General features: G+C 41.7%; 1 protein-coding gene across 1 annotated transcript in view; it reads left to right on the top strand.

Annotated features, from left to right (window-relative positions):
• Window positions 1-19,135, top strand: part of MGARP (mitochondria localized glutamic acid rich protein) — a 67,900-nt gene that overhangs the window by 44,413 nt on the left and 4,352 nt on the right. The window contains exons 6-7 of the mRNA XM_073641795.1: window positions 11,760-11,936; window positions 13,411-13,459. Of these exons, the coding sequence (XP_073497896.1) occupies window positions 11,760-11,936; window positions 13,411-13,457 (224 nt within the window). The 3' untranslated portion in view covers window positions 13,458-13,459. The remainder of the gene's footprint in view (window positions 1-11,759; window positions 11,937-13,410; window positions 13,460-19,135) is intronic.

Genomic DNA, 19,135 nt, shown 5'->3' with positions numbered 1-19,135 from the left:
ATTTTTTGTTAGCCTCCTGAAGATTACCACGCACATCCGTCCAAACTCTCTCCAAATCACCGGAAAAACTCTCCTCCTCAGGCACAGCCGAAACCAATTTGGAGAATGACCCAAAAGACGGATGTCTCCCAGAACAACAAAAAAAAGGCGAACACCCAGCAGAAGAGGATGTATGGTTGTTAAGAGCAAATTCAGCAAGTGGCAGAAACTCAGACCACCCCTCTTGATTGTCTGCCACAAAACAACGCAAGAACTGCTCAACATCCTGGTTCTTCCTTTCTGTCTGGCCATTAGACTCAGGATGATATCCGGATGAAAACGACAAATGAACTCCCAACCTGTCACAAAAGGCACGCCAAAAACGAGCCACGAACTGAGGTCCCCTATCAGAAACAGCGAGTGTCTTAGCGCAAGGCAGTTTGAAGAAGGGAACCAAGTGACACATCTTGCTAAAACGGTCCACGACCACCCAGATGACCGTGAAACCTTCAGAGGGGGGAAGGTCAGTAATAAAGTCCATAGCCAGATGTGTCCAAGGTGCACTAGGAACCTCCAGAGGGCAAAGCAACCCCGCAGCAGGAGCATGCGAAGACTTGGATCTAGCACACAAAGTACATTGGCGCACCCACTTAATGACTTCCTTCTGCCATCCAGGCCACCAAAAACTGCGACCCACAAGTCTCTTGGTCTCAGAAATTCCTGGATGACCTGCCAACCGAGACTCATGACACTCAACAAACAAATCTCTCCTAAAGGTCCTAGGCACAAACAACCTCCCATGGGGAGTGTTAGATGGGGCATTCTCCTGAGCTTTAAGAATCTCATCCTCCAAAACGGAGTCCAAAGCAGCAATCACAACACCTTCTTGTAAAATGCTCTCCTCAACACCGACCATGGGAGAAAAGCTGCGAGACAAAGCATCCGCTTTAACATTCTTGGTACCCGGGATGTAAGTAACGGAAAAATTAAACCGCGAGAAAAAAAGTGCCCACCTAGCCTGACGGGCATTCAAGCGCTTGGCAGCATCAAGATAGATCAGATTTTTATGATCAGTGAAATTCAGCACCTTCCAAGAGGTGACGCCAGTGTTCAAATGCGAGTTTAATCGCCAGCAATTCCCGATTACCAATATCGTAATTAAGTTCAGTCTCAGAAAATTTTTTTGAAAAAAAGGCACAGGGATGTACTCCATCCTTGTTTTCCTGAGACAACACCGCACCGACCCCCACCGAAGAAGCATCAACCTCAACCAAAAACGGCTTAGTCACAACAGGCTGCATAAGGATGGGAGCAGAGGTGAACCTCTCCTTTAGAAACACAAAAGCTTCAATGGCCTCAGAAGTCCACTGAACCGCATTAGCACCTTTCCTGGTGAGATCGGTCAGCGGTTTGACAATAATAGAAAAATGTTTTATGAATTTTCTGTAATAATTGGCGAAACCCAAAAACCTCTGTATCGATTTCAAACCAATAGGCCTAGGCCATTCCTGCACAGCTTGAACTTTAACCGGGTCCATCTCAAAACCTTCACTGGAGATAATGTAGCCCAAAAAACTAATTCTCTGTACAGCGAACTCACATTTCTCCAGCTTAGCAAAAAGCGAATTGTCCATTAATTGTCCTGTAATTGTCCTGTAATACCTCACGTACGCTCCGCCAATGAGACTCCAAATCAGGCGAATAAATCAGAATGTCATCCAAATACACAACCACATTTTTGCCGATTAAACGTCTAAGGATGTCATTAATAAGATTCTGAAAAAATGCTGGAGCATTGGTAAGACCAAAAGGCATCACCAGATTCTCAAAATGACCCACAGGAGTGTTAAAAGCAGTCTTCCATTCATCACCCTCCTTCATGCGCAACAAATTGTATGCCCCCCGGAGATCAATTTTAGAGAACCACTTGGCCCCCACTAACTGGTTAAATAAATCAGGAATCAATGGCAGTGGGTAAGGATTGCGTACAGTAATTTTATTAATCTCACGAAAGTCCAGACAAGGACGTAAACCGCCATCTTTTTTTTTTACAAAAAAAATCCAACAGCCACAGGAGACTTGGAAGGCCTAATGTGACCGGCGGCCAAGCTTGTCTGTATGTATTCCTCCAAAGCCTTTCTCTCAGGAATAGTAAGATTAAATAAACGACTTTTAGGAAGAGTCGCTCCAGGGACAAATTCAATGGTACAATCATAGTCTCTATGGGGAGGCAATATTTGTGACTCCTCCTCAGAAAAAACTCTCCAAAAATCCTGAATAGGTACAGGTAATTCCCCTTTTTCCACCGCAGCAATACGTCCGTTACAACACTTGTCATAACACTTAGGGCTCCAGGACTTAATTTCATTGGTAGACCAATCCAGTACAGGATTGTGCAATGTTAACCAGGGTAACCCCAATATTACTGGAGAAGGCAAATTATCCAATACCACCAAATCCAAATTCTCTTGATGAATACCATTAATAGTGAGGGGAAATTCACAGACCTTATGAGTAACACTCTTCAAGGGAGAGCCATCAACAGAAACCACAGCAATAGGGGATGACAAAGTTTTAGGTTCTAATCTAAGTTTTTCCAAGAATCCCCCATCAATCACATTCAGAGTAGAACCACAATCCACAAATACCCGAAATTCAATTAATTCTTCCTTAGCAGCGGTAGTAGCAGATAGGAATACACCCTTTGTATTTAAACAGGCTATACGTGCATAAGTGACCATTTTTTTTTCTTTCTTCATACGAAGCACACAGTTCTTAATAAAATGACCAGAATTTCCACAATAGAAGCACAAGCCTTCAGAAAGCCTGTGGTCTTTTTCCTGAGAGCGGGGTGCCATCGCTCCAATCTCCATCGGCTCTCCATTGTCAGCACAGACCCTCTCAGGACTCGGAGCTGACATAGCAGAGGATTTGCTCTCATTAACCCTTGCACGCAGTCTCCTGTCCACCCGTATAGCTAATTGCATTGCCTCCTGCAAGTTTCCAGGTGTGGGATAAGCAATCAGTAAATCCTTAACCCTTTCACCTAGCCCTGCAAGAAACAAGCTTTTCAAAGCTGAATCGTTCCACCCCACCTGGGCAGACCACCGACGGAAGTGAGAACAATATTTTTCCACATTACCTGATCCCTGCCTCAAACGTCTCAATTCAGACTCAGCAGATGAGACACGATCAGGATCATTGTACAACAAACCCAAAGCAGAAAAAAAACTATCCACTGATCTTAAGCACGGATCACTAGGTTGGAGAGAGAAGGCCCATCCCTGAGGATCTTTGCGCAAAAGTGACATTATGAACCCTATGCGCTGTGATTCATCACCAGAGGATCCTGGTCTCAAACGAAAATACAATAAACAAGCATTTTTAAAAGAAAAAAAATCTTGTTGTTCGCCAAAAAATAAATCAGGCAGACGTACCTTTGGTTCCACAAAATGTGCTCCAGAACAGCTACTCACGTGTTGTTGGAGCTTGGCCACCTCCAGAGAGAGTCCCTGCAAGCGATGAGCCAAATCTTGAACCGAGACCATGATGGAAAACTGGAGGTCTTTCCTTAGAGAAAATTTTTTTTTTTTTTTTTCTTTTAGGGCTGGACTTACTGTTATGATCTGCTACAGGGACTAAGGAAAGACAGGAGATCTGTCCCTACAATAGAACTAAACTAGATCCCTACGATGTAACGGGGAACCTGATCCTGCGATCAGACCCGCTAAAGTCCTCGGCTAGTCTGTACGAAGACCTATAGATGTGAGGGAGGGATCCTTACAAGAACTAGGGACTGGGATAAGTTTGGACACCTCCTAGCAGAAATAGTAGCAATCAAAGACAAACACACAACAAAAAGCATAGAGGTCAGAAGACCTAGCAAAACTAACAGAGAACGGCAACAGAGCACCAAGCTAGCTCAAGAGTAGTAAATACAATGAAGTCCAGCAAGGCCAGGAGGGCGGAGCCGGATTAAATAGGCAAAAATGGTCATGTGACCAGCAAACTAAAAAAAAACCTAACAGGAGAGTTCTAACAGTAGTATGTGTTAAAGGGGCCCACTGAGACTCTTTCGCCCAGGGCCCACAAAAACCTGGAGCCGGCCCTGCCTTTTTCTCTCAAATATTGTTCACAATTTGTCTAAATCTGTGTTAGTGTAGAAAATTCAGAGAGGCCGAGGCACCAAAACCGCAGGTTCTTGATAAAAAAAAACTTGAAGTTTATTCCATATTAGAGTCAAGGGTAACTTTTCTCCTTGTAGAGACTGACATACTGGCTCTGGCATGCCAAGGTAAGGAGGCTTATTCGCCGTGCAATAAGTTAAAACTTTTTAGTTATTAGTTAAAAGAGTGAGACAAAGCAGGCAACGTTTCGGCCATAATTGGCCTTTCTCAAGCCTGAAAAATACAGCTCTAAAACAGCTCTATGTTTTAACTAATATGGAATAAAGTTCAAGTACTTTATCAAGAACCTGCTTTTTTGGTGCCTCGGCTTCCCTGAATTTTCTACGTTGTTTTTGCACCTGGTGGGAGGCCATGCCGAGCTAAGCACAAGTTTGGTCAATGGTGCATAGGAATCTACTATTGGACTGAGTAAATCTGTGTTAGTGAACACTTCTCCTTTGCCAAGATAATCCATCCACCTCACAGGTGTGGCATATTAAGACTCTGATTAGACTGCATGATTATTGCACAGGTGTGGCTTAGCATTCTTCCAATATGTGCCCTTGTCATTGTTTTTACTATTGATATATAGATTTATACTTGTTCTCACCGCTTTAACTCGGGCGTAGCAACTTATATCTGTGAGTGCATTTGTTCATTATTGTGCACTCCACACATTTGTAAAGTTATGTTTATTCAGTTATGCGTGCGCTCCATATCGCTCTTTTTCGCTTGTGCCTTTTACCTATTTGGGTTCTACAACATAGACATGACATGTTCCTGCATTGTGAGACACAGCCATTACAAAGTACAAAGCTACGGCACATTTATAAGATTATCTTAGCACATCCAATTGTGGAACTTATTTTTATTCCAAGATTGAGTAAAATGTACTTTGTTCAAGGCACAACCCATTTAAGGATATAAATTGTGCTTTATTAATAGATGAAAACCTCCTTGTTAACATTCTCTTTAACATAAAATGTTTGGAATTAAAATATTCAGGAAGTTTGTTATTAAAGTGTAAAGTGGCATGAATACATCATCAGAACATTCGTCAGTACATGAATTCATCACCAGAACTATCATCAGTAGTAAATGAATACATCACTGGAACCACCGTCAGTACATGAATACATCACCAAAACTACCATCAGTAGTAAATTAATACATCACCGGAACCACCTTCTTGCATGAATACATCACCAGAACCAACAAATAAAGTTGCACTCTGTATTTTTTTTTAAAGCTAAAGAATGTTAACATGAAATATATGAAATTTGAATTGCATTACTGCTCTAGAAAATAGGAAAAAACAAAGATTCCTAGCACATAATTTGGCCAATTCATGCATGTCCAGCAGCCAACGACAAGGCAATCTTCTTATGCTGGGAAGCTATCATAATGTGATTCCTCTCCTGGACTGATAGCCTATATTTATGGGTAGGTAGGATACTGCTGTAATTAAAACTCCCACGGGCTGATGCATGGAGTGCTCAGTCAGTGGGCCTATGTATATAAATAACAAAAGAACAATCATCAGTATATGAATACATCACCAGAACTAAAGTCAGTAGTAAAATAATACATTACTGGAACCACCGTCCATACATGAATACATCACCAGAACCACCATCATCAGTACATGAACACATCACCGGACTCACCATCAGTACATAAACACATCACCAGAACCACCATCCGTACATGAATACAGCATCAAACTTAATGGAATTGTCCCATTTCAGAAAATTACAGTCACCAAATGCAGTTTGCTATAAAAAAAAAAACAAAAAAAAATCAAACCAAGCTTTACTCCTCGTGCTCAGGTCCACTGATGAGTTTTCGTCGCTGCTCCAGTGTCGTTTTACTTACACACTGTCCTCTCTTATAAAATATTGCTTCCACACAATCCTCATCTAGAACTTTAACCACCATACTGTCTGCCCTTATGAATAATAACCTCCACATTGTTCACCCTTATTATCTATAACCAGGGCTGCCACCAGGAATTTTGGGGCCCCATACTGGCAACATTTTTGGGCACCTTTGAGACTCCGCCCAGGCTCCTCCCCAGCTCCGCCTCCATCCCTCACACCTTCCACAGTCCCACTGCCCACTCTTGGAAAAACTCTACTTTCTGCACCATGTCCTCAGCAATCACACATCAACAGTTACCATCGAACACCATATCACATACTTAGCCATCAGCTTTTGTTTTTGCCAAAAGATTTTTTAAGCCGCCACCAGGACAAGGTAGACTCTTCTGGCCAAGCCCTACTCTACTCTAACCTATTAAACATTTCTTACAATACCCAATACTCTTTTAGGTATATTTTTATTTATTTTTATTTAAGGGAATGTGTCACATACATTTTTTTAAAATGACCAATAATATCACATACAAGGGAAAAATACCGTCACACCATGACCAGACCACATTCAGTTGAAACCAGAAGTTTACATACACTATATAAAAAGACACATATGCATGTTTTTCTCAAAATCTGACATGGAATCAGAATAAACCTTTCCCGTTTTAGGTCAATTATGATTACCATCATTTTTAATATTTGCCAAATGCCAGAAAAATGAGAACAAGAGAATGTTTTAGGCTATGTTAACACATCATGTTTTTTTCTGCATTTTTTGATGCTTTTTAAATGCAAATTTTCAGCTGCGTTTTGCAGTACCAGCAAAGTTTATTAGATTCCAGAATTCTTAGTTCACACATCATGGTTTTTTTTGTTCAAGATTTTGTGCCTTGCATGGTTCTTTGCAAAATAGAGCATGTCACTTCTTTCAACGTTTTTTCTGCATTTTTTCAGCGTTTTTCACCCATTGGAAGTAATGGGTAGTGAACAAACACTGAAAAAAATGCCTAGTGTGAACATATCTATCCGGTTTTTAGTGAAAATAAGCAAATACAGCAGTATGTGAAACTCATTTATTTTTGTGATTTTACCATCTTGTCTTGGTCACTGAGATGGTAGTTTGTATTGGGAGAGTTTAATTAAATTAGTGATGTGTACAGTGTAAACATTGGCTGAGCTACATGTGAGATTGAACAATACTGTGGCCCAGGGAGGTGTGAAATTGAACAATGCCTTGAGCAACTCAATGGCAGGCCCCATAGTGTGAAAGTAAATAGTGTCATACAAACGCAATGCACTGACAGTGTCTTAGGTAAACTATTCCTGAACAATTCACCAACAATTCATTTGAAATTCTGGTTAATATGGTTTCACATATGTCTTGCATCGGTGACATGTGTTCATGCTTCTGTGGTGGAAGTAAAGCTGAACTTTGGCCATGTTTACATATCATGTTTTTTTCAGTGTTTTTTGTGCCTAAACCAGAATGAGATTTTTTTTTGTTCACTGAACTTCATGTACATGCATAACAGAGACAAAAGGACAGTGAGAAAAAAGCTGAAAAAAACGCACCTAAACGCACAAAAAAAGCAAAAAAGCAAGAAAACAGCTACAAAAATCCTGAACAACCTCCTGGCAAGATATCAGGTTTTGCTGCAGAAAATGAACGCTGAAAAAAACATGATGTGTGAACATAGCCTTAAGGCAAGTCTGGCTCATCCTTGGGTACAATTTCAAGATATCTGAGGGTACCTCGTTCATCTGTACAAACAATTATACGCAAGTACAAACAAGATGGGAATGTCCAGCCATTATACCGCACAGGAAGGAGACGGATTCTGTGTCCCAGAGATGAACATGCTTTGGTCCGACATGTGCATATCAACCCAAGGACAAAAGCAAAAGACCTTGTGAAGATGATGGCAGAATCAGGTAAGATTGTGTCAATATCCACAACGTGAAACGAGTAATGTATCAACTTGGGCTAAAGACCACTCTGCCAGGAAGAAGCCATTACTCCAAAAGAAACATAAAAAAGCCAGGTAAATGTTTGAAAATGCACACAGGAACAAAGACCTTCATTTTTGGAGAAATGTCATGTGGTCTGATGAAACTAAAATTTAACTTTTTGAGCATAATGACCATCGTTACGTTTGGAGGAAAAATGGAGAAGCTTGGAAGCCTAAGAACACCATCCCAACTGTGAAACACAGGGGTGGCAGCATCGTGTTGTGGGGTTGTTTTGCTGCAGGAGGGACTGGTGCACTTCACAAAATAGATGGCATCATAAGGAAAGAAGATTATGTGGCAATACTGAAGCAACATCTCAAGACATCAGCCAGGAAGTTAAACCTTGGGCGGAAATGGGTCTTCCAAATGGACAATGACCCGAAGCATACTGCCAAAATGGTAACAAAGTGGCTTAAGGATAACAAAGTCAATGTTTTGGAGTGGCCATTACAAAGCCTTGATCTCAATCCTATTGAAAATTTATGGGCAAAGCTGAAAAGGCAGGTGCGAGCAAGGCGACCTACAAACCTGGATCAGTTCCACCAGTTCTGTCAGGAGGAATGGGCCCAAATTCCGACCAACTATTGTGAGAAGCCAAGTCATTCAGTTTAAGGGCAATGGTACCAAATACTAATGAAATGTATGGAAACTTTTGACTTTGCAGTAGGTAATAATAATAATAATCTTTATTTATATAGCACCAACATATTCCGCAGCGCTTTACAATTCAGAGGTACATATATAACAGTCATAAATAACATAGCTAAAGATAATACAATAATTAAAGCAAAAATAATGAGGACCCTGCTCGTAAGAGCTTACAATCTACAATGAGGTGGGGGGTGATACAAAGTACAGTGGCTTATTTACAATGATGGTCCAGCCATCTTGAGGGGATGAGGGATAGATAAAGGCTGCATGAGCTCATCACCAGCCAGTATCTGTAGTGCTTTTGGGTTCGGTGGAGTTTGGTGGAGACTTATGTTTGGAGAAATAAGTAGTAAAAATGCCTTGAAACATTCTCTCTCTCATTATTCTGGCATTTGGCAAATATTAAAAATGATAATCCTAATTGACCTAAAACAGGAAAGGGTTATTCTGATTTCATGTTAAATATTGAGAAAAACATGCATATGTGTCTTTTTATATAGTGTATGTAAACTTCTGGTTTCAACTGTATTACAACCATATAGTGACCGAATACTACAATACTGATCATTAATGAAAAAACACAATACTAATATTACCATAAGTGCCATTATACACAGGAGCTTTGTACATAGTATACAGTGTGTAGTGTCAGTGTACAGATAACACACTGACTCACCGGTGATGTCTCTAGTTGAAGTCCTTTATATTGGCTTTTCTTGTTCATCCAGCGCAGACCGCCATCACTTCTTCCAGCCAGGACTCGTCTCTGCAGAAAATAACACAATTATCTAGTGCACCGCTTCCAGAGCACATTGCCCAATTTTTTCCCAAATTCTACACTACACCAGATGAAGGGAAAAAAAGCAACATAGTACCGTCCTGCACAGTAACAGGACCTCCCCTCACTGAAAACAGTATCCTCAAAAATAAAATACATCACAGCAGTAATAATATCCATAATTAGCCCCTACAGTAATAATGTCCCACATCCTGCCCCCATGTCTTCATCCTGCCACTATGTCTCCATCCTGCCCCTAATGTCTCTTCATCCTGCCCCCATTGTCTCCATAATTAGCCCCTACAGTAATAATGCCCACATCTTGGCCCCATGTCTCCATCCTGCCCCCAATGTCTCCATCCTGCCCACATTGTCTCTATCCTGCCCCCCATTTGTCTCCATTCTGCCCCCAATGTCACCATTCTGCCCACAACGTCTTCATTCTGCCTCCATGTCTTCATCCTGCCCCATGTCTCCATTTGTCTCCATTCTGCCCCATGTCTACATTCTGCCCCCAATATATTCATTCTGCCCCCAATGTATCCATTCTGCCCCCATGTCTCCACCTTGCCTCAAATGTCTCTATCCTGACCGCAATGTCTCCATCCTGCCCCCATATCTCAATTTGTCTCCATCCTGCCCCCAATGTCTCTCCATTCTGCCCCAATGTATCTATTCTGCCCCCAATGTCTCCATCCTACCTCCATGTCTCAATTTGTCTCCATTCTGCCCCAATGTCTCAGTTTGTCTCCATTCTGCCCCCATGTTTCCATTCTGCCCCCAATGTCTCCATCTTGCCCCAATCCAATATCTCCATCCTGCCCCCAATGTCTCCATCCTGCCCCCAATGTCTCCATCCTGCTCCCAATGTCTCTCCATTCTGCCCCCATGTCTCTCCACCCTGCCCCCATGTCTCTTCATTATGCCTTCATGTTTCTATCCTGCCCCATGTTTCCATTATGCCCCCAATATCTCTCCATTCTGCCTCCATGTTTCCATTCCGCCCCCCCATGTCTCCATCCTGCCCCCATAGTGTGGCTTTACAAAATAAAAAGTTAAAAAAAAAAAGTTTCTCCTTACCTTGCTGCGCTCCAGTGGCGCCGGGCTCTCCTATCAACCGAAGCACGGTCACTGGCGCATGATAGTGACGTCATACGCTAGTGACATGCGAGCTGACGTCAGCTGCCGGCCTGTGATTGGCTGGCGGCTGTTAACTAAGCTTCCTTTACAGCAATAGATTTCAAGTGAACACACGTTCACAGTAACTGACCGGCAGAATCCTGTGAGGCCCGGTGAGCAGAAGAACGGGAACCTGACCGGGCTCCCTCTGCTCACTGGGCCCCATACACCAGTAAGGGCAGTAATGTCCTGATTACGGCCCTGCCTATAATTGCCAGACTACCTGCCCTTATTGGCTATAACTGTCCCCCTCATAAACTATAGCCTCCACACTGTTTGCCCTTATGAGCTATAATCGCCAAACTGACTGCCCTTATTTACTATAACTGTCCTCCTTTTGAACTATAATTTCTACACTGTCTGCCTTTACGAACTAAAACTAACACTCTGACTGCCTTATGAACTATGTCCTCCAGACTGCCTTAATGTTCAACCCATACTACCAATCTCCATACTGTCCCTCACATGTTGCCTCTCTCTATACTGTCCCCATATGCTGCCTCCTCTCCATACTGTCCCCCTCAAGCTGCCAGTCTGCATACTGTCCCCTACATGCTTCCACTCTCCATACTATCTTTGTCAAGATGCCCACTTCATGCTGTCCCGCAAAAGCTGTCCACTCTCCATATTGTCCACCACAGTGTCCCCCCATGTTTCTCTCTCACACATAAGGTGATGTCAGGGCGGGGGGCTGATGAGCACTCTGCCGTGGCAGCACTGCTCATATTTTCAAATGTATTTGCGTATGCAGAATGTAAATGCAATTGAATACAGACACCAGGAACTGGTGTTCTCCCTGTTCTCTTAACCGGCTCAGAGAACCAGCCAATTTCCACTCCATTCACTTTGCTGGTACTGTAACACGCAGTTTTTTTCTGCGAAAAAAAATATGTGGAAAAAACTTGACAAACATGCATCACGTGAAAAAGCCCCAAAAGCAATTATAACCAAGAGTGTTTGCAAACTTGGTTCATTTACATTTAGTTACATGCAAAAATATTTAAAAGTCATCAGGAAATACCAAGACTGCGTTATTGCTGTAATAAGTTGAAAGACCTTACTGTAGTGTTATGAGTACATAGGGATATATATTAATTATTCATCTACCTTATATCTCTCCAGCGGAGGAACCTGAGAATATTGAATCTGTGGGAGAAACTTTGGAAGAGACATCTCCTGTGCTTGAAGCAGGTTCAGACAATATTGCTGCGGAGCTGGCATCAGCAGCAGAAGACTGGTCTGAACTCACAGCCAGAAAACCAGAGGAGGCTGATGCAGAAAATGCACCTGTAGCTCAAGGTGTGTACCCTTACCATGTTTGCCCAGTCAGTGATTTTCTATCTATATCTATCCATGTTTCCATGTGTTTCTGCCATTTCATAGCTCCTCCTCCAGGGGCGGGGCTTTTCCCTCCTGTGATCTCCCCGGGACTCTAACTCACATCTCTGTGTTCGCAGGCTGTTGCTCTACCAATGAAGCCACAGCCTACTATGAAGTAGATTGAAGAATTTAGTAATCTTGACCTCTATTGCAGGCAATGAACACAGAAGCAGCTTGTACATGTCTATAGAAATACATTTTCCGCAGCGTTTTTGCTGCCAAGAGGTGCAGAACCTTGCAGAAACGCTGCATAAATTTCTGCAAGCAATTCCTGATTCTGCTCACATAGCCTAAGAAAAGCTAACTGGTAATATCTTGATTGTGATATTAAACAGAACATGATTTATCCAAGGACTTAATATTCTAGAATTGTTATATTATAGAAAATACTATAATTTACTAAAATAGTAAAACATAACACGTTTTCAATAGGACTCATTTAGAAATAATTGTCCATTGTTCTATAGACTGCTGCAACCTACACTTGGAATAAATCCAAATACCACATGCAAATATAATGATATACTTTATTGAGAAAATGTTAAAAACTTCATTTCATTTAAAGAGTCACTAGGTACAAAAAAATTCAAGAGGAAAGGATGAATCAAAAAAATTGGACACAATTGGCTGGCTTTATGACCCCACCTGCACAATTATACTTTATACATGTTTGTGGGTGGCAAGGAAGAGCTATTATTGGCAAATATATATTATTACTCTCCTATGAAACATTAACCCATAAGAATGATAATTAATATTGGGACTTATCCTGGTCTATGTGTGTCCAATTTTTTTGATTCATCCTTTCCTCTTGAATTTTTTTGTACCTAGTGACTCTTTAAATGAAATGAAGTTTTTAACATTTTCTCAATAAAGTATATTATTATATTTGCATGTGGTATTTGGATTTATTCCAAGTGTAGGTTGCATGAGTAGTGATCCACTGCATAGTTTTGTCCATATTTATTAAATGGGGAGAAATTATTTTAGGTTTCTCTAGCCAACATGTACAATATATGCTTCTGGAATAGTGTTTTGTTCTATAGACTGCTGTAAAATGCTTGTTATGGCGTCCTCTAGTGTTCTTTTGTTTCTCTCTCAGAGTGTCCACCTGATGTGGCCAGTCCTGGTGAAAAGTTGCCTCCTCTAGTGCTTTGATTTTTGTTGGCTGGCATGTACAAGAACAGGAATTATTTTGCTTCTGGAGTGTGTATGATCTCCGACACTGGTCACATTGGGTTGACATTCTGAGAATTAATGAAAAGTAGAGTAGTAAAGGGCACTATAAGAATTATATAACAACAATATTAAGACACAGTAAGTTTCCTTAAATGACCCCTTTAATATTTATACATTGAAGCAGTAATATGAGTTTTTGTCTTCTTCTTTTTAGAGAGTGAAGAGGCCGTAGTATCTGAGGAAGCAACTGCAAGCTCCTAAAGGTACATCCCACCCTTATTTTAGCCTATTTACAGAAAATCTCCATAGTTTTCACTACATTACTTACATTGGCAAATTTTTTGGGCCACCTTGAGACTCCGCCCAGGCTCCACCCCAGCTCCATCTCCATCCCTCAAACCTTCCACAGTCCAACTGCCCACTCTTGGGAAAACTCCACTTCTGCACAACGTCCTCACCAATCACTAACAATTCCCATGGAATACCATATCACATACATAGCCAGCAACTTTTGTTTTGGACAAAATATTTTTTTTAGCTTGCCACCATGACAAAGGTAGACTCTTTTGGCCGGCCCTACTATACTCTAACATATTAAAAATTTCTTAAAATATTCAATACTCTTTTTACTTATATTTTTATTTATTTATCTTTAAGGGAATGTGTCACATACATTTTTTTAAATAACCACTAATACCACATACAAAGGACAAATCCCGTCACATCATGGCCAGACCACATATTACCACCACATAGTGACTGAATAATACCACATACAAGGAACAAATACCACCACACCATGACCAGATCACATATTACCACCACATAATGACCAAATAATACCACATACAAGGAACAAATACCACCACATATTACCACCACATAGCAACTGAAGAATACCACATACAAGGGATAAATGCTATCTCACCATGACCAGACCACATATTACCACTACATAGTAACCAAATAATACCACGTACAAAAAACAAATACCATCACACCATGACCAGACCACATATTACCACCACATAATGACTGAATAATACCATGTACAAGGGACAAATATTGCCACACCATGACCAGACCACATATTACCACCACATAGTGACCGAATAATACATTACTGATCATTAATAAGAAACCACAATACTAATATTACCATACAGTGGGTACGGAAAGTTTTCAGACCCCTTTAAATTTGTCAATCTTTGCTTCATTGCAGCCATTTGGTAAATTCTAAAAAGTTCATTTTTTTCTCATTAAAGTACACTCTGCACCCCATCTTGGCTGAAAAAAACAGAAATGTAGAAATTTTTGCAAATTTATTAAAAAAAGAAAAACTGAAATATCACATGGTCATACTGTAAGTATTCAGACCCTTTGCTCAGACACTCATATTTAAGTCACATGCTGTCCATTTCCTTGTGATCCTCCTTGAGATGGTTCCACTCCTTCATTAGAGTCCAGCTATGTTTAATTAAACTGATAGGACTTGATTTGGAAAGACACACACCTGTCTATATAAGACCTCACAGCTCACAGTTCATGTCAGACCAAATGAGAATCATGAGCTCAAAGGTACTGCCCAAGGAGCTCAGAGACAGAATTGTAGCAAGGCACAGATCTGGCCAAGGTTACAAAAGAATTTCTGCATTGGCTCAAGGTTCCTAAGAGCACAGTGGCCTCCATAATCCTTAAATGGAAGAAGTTTGGGACCACCAGAAGTCTTCCCAGACCTGGCCGTCCAGCCAAACTGAGCAATCGTGGGAGAAGAGCCTTGGTGAGAGAGGCAAAGAAGAACCCCAAGATCACTGTGGCTGAGCTCCAGAGATGCAGTAGGGAGATGGGAGAAAGTTCCACAAAGTCAACTATCACTGCAGCCCTCCACCAGTCATGCCTTTATGGCAGAGTGGCACTGGTCCGACGGAAGCCTCTCCTCGGTGTAAGGCATACGAAAGCCCACATAGAGTTTGCTCAAAACACATGAAGGACTCCCAGACTATGAGAAATAAGATTCTCTGGTCTGATGTGTGGAGAAAACCAGGCACTGCTTATCACCTGCCCATTACAATCCCAACAGTGAAACATGGTGGTGGCAGCATTATGCTATGGGGGTATTTTTCACCTGCAGGGACAGGACGACTGGTTGCAATTGAAGGAAACATGAATGCGGCCAAGTACAGAGATATCCTGGATGAAAACCTCTTCCAGAGTGCTCTGGACCTCAGACTTGGCCGAAGGTTCACCTTCCAACAAGACAATGACCCTAAGCACACAGCTAAAATAACAAAGGAGTGGCTTCAGAACAACTCTGTGACCATTCTTGACTGGCCCAGCCAGAGCCCTGACGTAAACCCAATTGAGTATCTCTGGAGAGACCTGAAAATGGCTGTCCACCAACGTTAACCATCCAACATGATGGAACTGGAGAGGATCTGCAAGGAAGAATGGCAGAGGATCCCCAAATCCAGGTGTGAAAAATGTATTGCACCATTCCCAAGAAGACTCATGGCTGTACTAGCTCAAAAGGGTGCTTCTACTCAATACTGAGCAAAGGGTCTGAATACTTATGACCATGTGATATTTCAGTTTTTCTTTTTTAATAAATTTGCAAAAATTTGTACATTTCTGTTTTTTTTCAGTCAAGATGGGGTGCCGAGTGTACTTAAATGAGAAAAAAAAATTAACTTTTTAGAATTTACCAAATGGCTGCAATGAAACAAAGAGTGAAAAATTTAAAGGGGTCTGAATACTTTCCGTACCCACTGTAGGTGCCCTTATACACAGGAGCTCTGTACATAGTATACAGAATATAGTGTAAGTGTACAGGTAATAAAGCGATCACCATTGACATTATACACATGAGCTCTGTACATAGTGTCAGTGTACAGGTAATATAGTGATCATCGGTGCCGTTATACACAGGAGGTCTGTACATAGTGTACAGTGTATTGTGTATTTGTACAGGTAATACAGCGATCAATAGTGACATTATACACAGGAGCTCTGTATATTGTGTCAGTGTACAGGTAATACAGGGATCACCGGTGGCATTATACACAGGAGCACTGTATACAATGTATAGTGTAAGTGTACAGGTAACAAACTGACTCACCGGTCACATCTCTAGTTGAAGTCCTTCATCTTTGCTTTTCTTTTTCATTCAGCACAGACCGCCATCACTTCTTCCAGCCAGGACTCGTCTCTGCAGAAAATAACACACTGTTATCTAGAGCAGTTTCCAGAGCACATTCCCCAACTTCTATACTACGCAGCTGAATACAGACATACACCCACCATTAATATATAATTCGTTTTTATGCAACCCACCATTCCAAATATAAATTGTAATCCTCCACTAACTATAAATAGCCACTTTCCCCACCCAATAAATATATCAATTAACTAGCACCTGTACTCTTTCCCCCAATTCATTACCAGTCACACTCCTGCATCCTTCACACCCCCCACTCTGTACCTCTCGCTCCCCTGATTCATTATATTTACATGCCCCCCCTCCGCCCCAATTCATTATGTCATGTTCTCTCTCTCTCCCACCCCCACCCTGAATTCATCATCATTTGCTCCCCCCATCTTCAATTATTCATTTTCTGTTCCCTGTCCCCCTCCGTCAATTCATCATTTGCTGTCCCCCACCCCCAATTCATCATTATTGCGCTCCCCCACCTCAATACATCATTCACCTCAATACATCATTCACTGTCTCCTGTCCCACACCCCCAATTCATCATTTGCTCTCCCCCACCCCAATTCACCATTATTGCGCTCCCCCAGGTCAATACATCATTCACTGTCCTCTGTCCCACACTCTCAATTCATCATTAATGCGCTCCTCCACCTCTATACATCATCATTCACTGTCCCTCATCCCACACCCTCAATTCATCATTAATGCGCTCCCCCACCTCAATACATCATCATTCACTATCCCTCTTCCCACACCCTCAATTCATCATTAATGCGCTCCCCCACCTCAATACATCATCATTCACTGTCCCTCGTCCCACATCCTCAATTCATCATTAATGCGCTCCCCCACCTCAATACATCATCATTCACTGTCCCTCGTCCCACATCCTCAATTCATCATTATTGCGCTCCCCCACCTCAATACATCGTCATTCACTGTCCCCCGTCCCACACCCTCAATTCATCATCATCCACCCCAAACTCATTTAATTAATTTTATTTAAAAAAAAAAGTTTTTCATACTTACCTCTCACGATTCCCTGCAGGCGCATCTCGCTCCACTTCTGGCAAGTGGCGCTCATTCATGCTGGCACATACTTGTACACGCTGTCACCCGTGTGTCACAAAAGAGGCGGAGGGACTCCACAGCTCTAGGAAGGCACTAGATGTGCCGAGATGTGCGCCGCAAAATACTTTATCATACCCTGGGATCCGGTGAGCAGAAGCACAAGAGGGGGGCCCGGAGTGGGTACAGGCCCCCCCTCTGTACTTCTGCTCACCCGGCCCCATACAGCAGTAAGGGCAGTAATGCCTTGATGGGGGCCCTGGATCCAGGTCGGTGTTTTGCACATCAGTCTTGATGAACAATGATCTGGAGTAAAATGTGTCAAATTCATTACGAGGCTGAAAAACAAGTTTCATCTGCTATGCAGCACCACAAAAAATGTACTCCAATCAGGGACTTGAGTACATGTATTACATTTGTAAACTATACCATTTTTGTGGCATAAATTATAATGCATTTTCTGGCCACTATCCGGCATGCCCCTCAAGGCGAAGCTCCACTTGCTGTTAAAATATTGCCAAAACTGGTCAGGAGTTGTATAAAAACACCAAAAGTTGCACATTTTTTGTGTAACTACAAGTTGATGTTAAGTTCATATGATTACCATGAAAGACTGACGTGTTTCCGGCATAACAATAACTACCTTACTCATAATCACAGACTTTCATAGCTATCACGTGAAACCAAATTAATCAAATTAATTTGATTAATCGCCCAGCCTTTGTACCACCCCTTTAATGGAAATCTTTCATGGTTTAGCAGAGCAAAATGGCAAATCATAATATCCATTGTGATCTAGTGCAGTGAAACAGTTAAAGGCAATCTGTAACCAGGTTTTTGCTACCCCATCTGAGAGAAGCATGATGTGGTGGCAAAGACCCCGATTCCTGAGATGTATTACTTATTGGGCTGCATACTGCAGTTTTGATAAAATCACTATTTTATCAGCTGCAGATCTAGCAGTTCTCTGATTGCTGAGCTCTGTATAACTCCGCCCACATCACTGATTGTGTTCAGGCAAAATGTTGCCAATCAGTAGCGGGGTCGGCATCATACAGAGCTCATGTATATGGAGGACTACCTGGCAGCAGGTTTACTATTACTCTAGTGATAATCTCCTGCTGATAAAACAGTGATTTTATCAAAACTACAGCATGCAGCCCAGTAAGTGACATATCGCTGGAACCAGGGTCTCTGATGCTGCTCTCAAATTAGGTGGTAAAAACCAGATGACAGATTCCCTTTAAGGTTAACTTCCCTGGTAGCTTGGGTAGCTAAGGGGTTTATTGTTAAAGGTGTATTCCCATCTCCAAGATCCTATCGCAATATGTAGTAGGTGTAATAATAATATTAGCAAATACCTCCGATTATAAATGTAGTATAGTTCTCATGATAACCTATGTCAATTACCTTATGTGCAGGCATTGCAGTAGCTTAAGTATCCATGGTTATGACCACTCATACAGTGACAGTTAGTTAGTTAGTTGCTAGTGGTCGTAACCATAGATACCTAAGCTGCTGCAATGGCCTGCACATGAGGTAAGCGACGTAGGTTATCAGAAGAACTATACCACATTTCTAATTGGAGGTATTTGCTAATATTATTATTATTACATCTACTAGGCTATGACAGTGAAATGGTTAATGTTAACAGCAGTGGTAG

The sequence above is a fragment of the Phyllobates terribilis genome, unplaced genomic scaffold (genome assembly GCF_046119375.1).
Source record: "Phyllobates terribilis strain yellow unplaced genomic scaffold, ASM4611937v1 Scaffold_1__5_contigs__length_1240528914, whole genome shotgun sequence".
Taxonomy (NCBI): domain Eukaryota; kingdom Metazoa; phylum Chordata; class Amphibia; order Anura; family Dendrobatidae; genus Phyllobates; species Phyllobates terribilis.
Note: the sequence above shows the minus strand (reverse complement) of the source record. Positions and strands in the feature narration are given on the sequence as shown.